Below are 6000 nucleotides of genomic sequence, written 5' to 3' on the forward strand. Positions count from 1 at the left end.
CTCCCTTGATGCCAGAAAATTACCAAATAGGCACAGATGCACAAAAACTAGACTTGCGCCTGAGGAAAACTGCATACAGACTGCATTTGGCCCAGTGCTGGCCTTGTGCCTGCAGGAAAATAAGGCTCAACTAAATGTTGACATTGATACTGCTTGCTCAAGTGTAGACTATCATTCAAATAGATGATTACGTCCTTTTTTGTAACAGTATGTTACCCTGTGCTTTGGCTTGTCTGTCTGTCTGTATGTATGTGTGTACCTGTATGCTTCTAGTGAACTCATCAGTCAGTGCAGCAGCAGCGTCAGTCAAGATGCAGTTCACCATGTCTCCATCAGAGGCCCACTTCTGGCCCGCCTCGTACAGAGAGGGAAGCAGCTGCATAGAGAAAGCATAAAGCAACATTTACATACATCATTTACAAATTGCAAATCAATTCCACCAGAATCTGCAGACATGTGCTGTGATCATTCTGGCCGAAAATGACACGATTTGTTGTGTCTTTTCTGATATTTTTGTGATATAATAGTAATTTAGTAATTATTTTGGGTTGAAGTAAAGATTGTAGTTAACACTTTCAATGCAGGGGGTTACATTTTGCTAAATAATAGTAGTCAGTCACTGAAAAGTTGATCATTCTTGAGGGAGTTACATTGTGCACTTAAATTTATGAAGTCATTTTGAGCTCTTATGTATTCTTAGAATGTAAAATAAAAACACAACATAAACTGTTTCTGTCTTTCAAACCAAGGTGAGCAGCTTGTACTTTAAGAGACTCCATGGCGTTGTGCAGCACTTCATGTGCTGCCAGGATGTCAGCGTGGACTTCCTGAACGTTGCAGTGGGTCACACGTTTCAGACTGTCCTCCAGCTGCCGGCACAGACTCTGGACCTTCTGAGGTGGAGGACAACAGAGACACTCAGACAGAGGTGAAGATACAGACCCATCTGTCATTAGACTTTAATATTCACCACATCATATTACATGATTTGGTAACTTAATTATTGTAAAATGAATTAGTAGTACTCTGTGTTTGGTTTGATTCTCCACACTTCTGCATAAAAAACAAGTACAATTATTTTTCTTAAAGCTGCAAATAGATTTTTTGGGGGCAAGCTGCAAACACACCACTGACATACTATCACTTTATAAAGTTGTTGTGGCTAACGTGTTAGCAAAGAGTTGCATCTTTACACATCCAGCAGACACAGAACAACATTAGCATTCATTTACAGGTGCGTTTGTGTTCACCTGATGAATGTAGGTCCAATATTCACTCTCCTTGTAGCTCTGGTTTGTACGAAGCCCTGAAAGGTTATGGTGGGAATTTTTTTTCTGAACTACTTTTGCTTTCCCTCCCTTTCCCTTTTGTGTTTGTCTCCACCACTCCTGAGAAAAATATCTGTCTCTTTAGCTGCTAAATGATCCACTATGTCCACTAGCTAGTCACTAACTGTGTCTGTCTGCTGTTTGGTGCTGAGCAGGTGCTACTTAGGTTCTCCTTTGTTTGTGTGAAGCTTCAGCTAATTGATTCCCACTAAGTGCTTGTGTGCAATCTTCCCTGCATGGTATCCGTAATGTTCCTCTATATTCCATGCTCATAGAATGTACAGTGTTCACACAGCAGGAAAACCACACTGCAAATTGTATTATCGACTTCATTTGCAAAAAATATGATCAAACTAACAGATCTTTAACAAAATGATTATGAGGTAGAGTTTTTTAGTGCCATATAGTGTATATACTATTCCTGTTTTCAGGGTCTTTTTTTTTTTTAAAAAAAAAAACAGACTCAGAAGCAAAGTTTGGTATGACAACTGACATGGTAACACATACAGTATTTTACATTTCTATCATAAATTTCTTACCTTTTCAGACTGTTGAGTTTTCAACAATTGCTGCAGTTCCACTCTGTCACACTGTCTCTGGTTGTTTCTGTCTAAGCACTGCTGAATCTGATAAGGCACACATGCATGGCACACTGAATATTCCCTCAAATCATTTTGTTGCACACGGTACACAGACTCATACACACACTGACCTTGTGCAGTGCCTCTTTGGTTCTGTCAGGGTTACTGCGGTAACTCTGTGTGATATCAGCCAGGGGGAGAGACACCTGCTGCAGAGTGAAGTTCCTGCACAACATAGAGCCCCGACATCAAAACCCACATCTATCTAAATAATCCATCAAAACTGTCCATTATTTTCAGTCTGGAAAAGAGTCTCACGTTAGCAGCTAGCAGATCACTCGAAAACTCTTAAGTGCCCTTAAGTTGCAGACGGCCCAGTATTTGCATTTGTATCTATATTTGTTGAGGCAGCAAAATTATTTGTATTTGTATTGGAATAAAAGTGTAAATAGGCATAAAAGTCCTGTTTATGTTTTTATTACACTTTTAATTTTAGGATATTAAAGTGTTAAAATAAATGTTCATGAATAAACTATTTTACGAAGGAAATCCCCAAACCAGGACTCCACCTCCCAGATCATAGACGACTGTGGTGACTACTGAGCTAACCCCCAACTCTGGGAGTGATGTCCAAATTAGGAAATGTGCATAATGCAGCAGGTGGATGTGACTCCCCTCATTGAGAGCTGCTAATAGACATAACAATGGAGCAGAGGAGAGAGAGACTGAGATAGCGATGTAACCGACCTGCACGCTGGTATTTGACATGTTTTTATTTTCCTTAAACAAAACAAAACAAATAATTTTTAAAAATATTTGTACAAAATAAATATTAGTAAAAACCCACTATTTGTGCTTTTTCAAAAAACGTATTTGGATTCGGAACCACCCCTAGTTTCTACATCAGAATAAATCTAGTTCAGACTACAAGACTTTGACACAGGTTACATTTTTGTACAAGACTGTTACTGATCCCAGACAAGGTGTATTAAGATGTACTGAGATATCTGCGACTGGAGTGAATGAATGCGATATTCACCAAAACACTGTCTGACTCCCTCTTTCCCTTCCTTTGTTTTCTTGTTTTGTCATTGGATACTGCTCACCTCTGGCCCCAAACTAGTCTGCTTATTTTGACTAGGATAAAATCAGTGTCTGGAAGCAACAAAGTAAAGAATTTGGGGCGTCCTGGAAAACAGATAAATAACCATTAGTACTTCTAATGATATAATATATCCCTAAAATCTAATTAAAATCACGCCATCAGTAATTTTACATGTGTGCGCCACCCTGGCTGACTTTGTCAATAATGTGTGTAACATGATTGATCTGGACATGTGCAAGGTGTTTTCTATGTATTGTGGTTCATTGCTGCTTTCAACCTGCATAGTTTTGTGCACTTCTGTAATTAAATATGACAGTTACCTTGCCTCCAAAACCCTGATATGACCATGGAATGAGCTCTCTCTCTCTCTCTCTATATATATATATAAATATATATATATATGTGTGTGTGTGTGTGTGTGTGTGTATCTTCATATCAGTTATAAGTTGTTGTTTGTGTTTGTATGTAGGTTATGTTTTTATATGCGTGTGTCTCTGTGTGTGTATGTGTATGTATGACCTTTCCAAAGCATCAGCCACATCCTGAAAACCCCTGGCAGTTACACTGTTCCTGTCCCATATCAGAGTCCTTAAAGAGAGAGAAAAAGCAAATGAGAGAGTAAGAAGAGAGGGGGTTCAGTTCATGGTAGTACAGCTAACCCTGGTACAACTCCATCTAAGTCAGGCTGATGATAGCCCTCAATGGCCATCGTAGTGTACTCTAGGGGTGTAGTATTTGATTGACAGCACGATGCAACATCACAGAACAAAATGACCTCACCAAACAGTCAACACTCCTGCAGCCAATCGAATACGTATTTCATATAATGAAATGGTGACATCTAGTGGCAAACAGTAGACCACAGCTAAAAATGTAATGCTGTGTTGACACAAAGTGGAACAGTTTAAATGAATGTTAAGTTTCAGATGATACTTCCAATGTCTATTAGGGTAAGGCATTATTCTGTAATTCACTAAATATTCTAAAATCAGACAGGAAATTGCTTACTTTGTTCCAGATTACACCTGGGCTTGTGTGTGTGTATGTGTGTGTGTGTGTGTGTGTATATACTTCAGTCTGGTGTTGCTCATCAGGGCCTTGGACAACATTTTGGCTCCAGTGTCTCCAATGTTGTTTCCACTGATGTCCACTTCAGCCAGAGCAGCGTGACCGCCCAGAGCGCTGAGCAGGATGTGCATCCCTGTCTTCAGCTTGGAATCACACACTGACAGGGACTGCAGGGGCTGCACACACACACACACACACACACACACACACACACACACACACACACACACACACACACACACGATTGAAAAATGAAATATTGCAATATGACAAAAAGATTTCTTTATTGTCATTTCTCATTTGTCCTCTGCATTTGACCCTTATTCACACTAGGTGCAGTGGGCTGCAGTGCAGCAGCTGCGCACTGTGCAGGGACCAGCTCCAGCTCTTTCTGCCAGTGCTGGTAAGGGGCACCAACAGGAGTATTAACCCTTAACATACATGTCTTTGATGGTGGGAGGAAATCAGAGCACCTGGCCGAAACCCATGCAAACACAGGGAGAACATGCAAATTCCACACAGAGAGGACGTGGGATGGCCGGGCTAGGAAGCCAGGACCTTCTTGCTGTGGGGCAACAGTGCTAAACACTGAGCCACTGTTCTGCCAAAAAGTGCATGAAATTGCACTTATGGTACCTAATGTATATGCATCATTCACTGAAATAGTGGGGGTAATATGAATGACTGAGAGTGAAAAAAAATGAAAGGAAGATCACTCACACACTCTTCATCCTGAACGAGCTGAGCTATACGATGAAGAACATCAGTCAGGGCTCTGGTAGACAGACACAGCACTGGTCAGCAAAGTAGATTACATCTATAGTGTCATTCAATATACTGTAAAGCAAACAACAATAAGGAACCCTGCAAAAGTAAAAACATTAGAAAGGAACACACCAAACCAAGAACACAGGAAACAAGATGGAGACACAACGAGAAGAAATCATAGAATGTAGGAGAGAAACAAGCAAAGATGAAAGGAAAAATAGAAAGCAAATAGCCAAATTTATAAGTGATTCATAGCTTCTCACTAACCTTTAACGGTATCTAGCCATACACACATTTTATTTGCTCATTTCCCTAGGGACTATTTTGCAGCAAAGAAATTGTTTCTATAAAAACAGTTCAAAGTAAAATCTCTGTATACCTGGACTAGCAGGTACACAGATTTTGGAAGAATGTTTTACTGTTAAACTTTTTAAATGTCATTAATCAATGATATGAGGACCACAAATTAGATTCCATTCACTTCCATTGTGTTGTTGTGGGGTCATATATCTCAGAGACAGATATCCAAAATATAAACCAAAACTATCTGCTTGGGGAGATACCAATAGAGAGGAAGAAAGAACACGTGTTTTTTTGTAGGTTGGGTGAACTGACCCTTTAAAATGCCATATAATTTAAATGAGAATTTGTCTAATTAAGTGAGGATTTAAAGTAATATATTTACATGTACACCGCAATTAGGTTGGCAGATACTGACTATTTTTGCTAGTGAGCAGCATTACTGGAAATTCTCATATGCTGAAGTCAAGATAACTCTAATTAGTAGAGTAAAATGATCATATACAATGGAGGGCTGTAGAAAGAAAGGTTAAGTAAATGGTTAAGCATATTTAGAACATCTGCGTGTTGTGTTCTTCAAACCTGGACTTCATAGCAAAGTTTCTTCCCAGTGCGAGGTGATGGAGAGAGCGGCATCGACCAACAGACAGAACCAGAGTCACCATGTCATTCTCAAAACCTACAGAGTGAACGAGTGAAATTATAGGATGTTCTATAATACAGCAGGACTGCATAATGAATGAAATTTAACTCTCCCTCAATAACCTGTAGCATTAATTACAACTTCCCATCACAGTATTTAAGCAGCATCCATTAATAAAGTAAAAGAGTTTTTTAAAGAAACAAAATA

At 39.4% G+C, this 6000-nt stretch overlaps 1 protein-coding gene across 3 annotated transcripts in view; it reads right to left on the reverse strand.

Moving 5' to 3' along the window:
* The window catches only part of carmil2 (capping protein regulator and myosin 1 linker 2), a 61041-nt gene that overhangs the window by 36284 nt on the left and 18757 nt on the right, over positions 1-6000 (reverse strand). For all 3 annotated transcript variants that reach the window (XM_067588695.1, XM_067588696.1, XM_067588694.1), the window contains exons 19-26: positions 5733-5829; positions 4803-4857; positions 4086-4258; positions 3534-3602; positions 2041-2134; positions 1868-1954; positions 765-893; positions 260-376 (exon numbers count right to left, since the gene is read on the reverse strand). In XM_067588695.1, coding sequence (XP_067444796.1) covers positions 260-376; positions 765-893; positions 1868-1954; positions 2041-2134; positions 3534-3602; positions 4086-4258; positions 4803-4857; positions 5733-5829 — 821 coding nt within the window. The remainder of the gene's footprint in view (positions 1-259; positions 377-764; positions 894-1867; positions 1955-2040; positions 2135-3533; positions 3603-4085; positions 4259-4802; positions 4858-5732; positions 5830-6000) is intronic.

Source organism: Thunnus thynnus, chromosome 5, assembly GCF_963924715.1.
Source record: "Thunnus thynnus chromosome 5, fThuThy2.1, whole genome shotgun sequence".
NCBI lineage: Eukaryota > Metazoa > Chordata > Actinopteri > Scombriformes > Scombridae > Thunnus > Thunnus thynnus.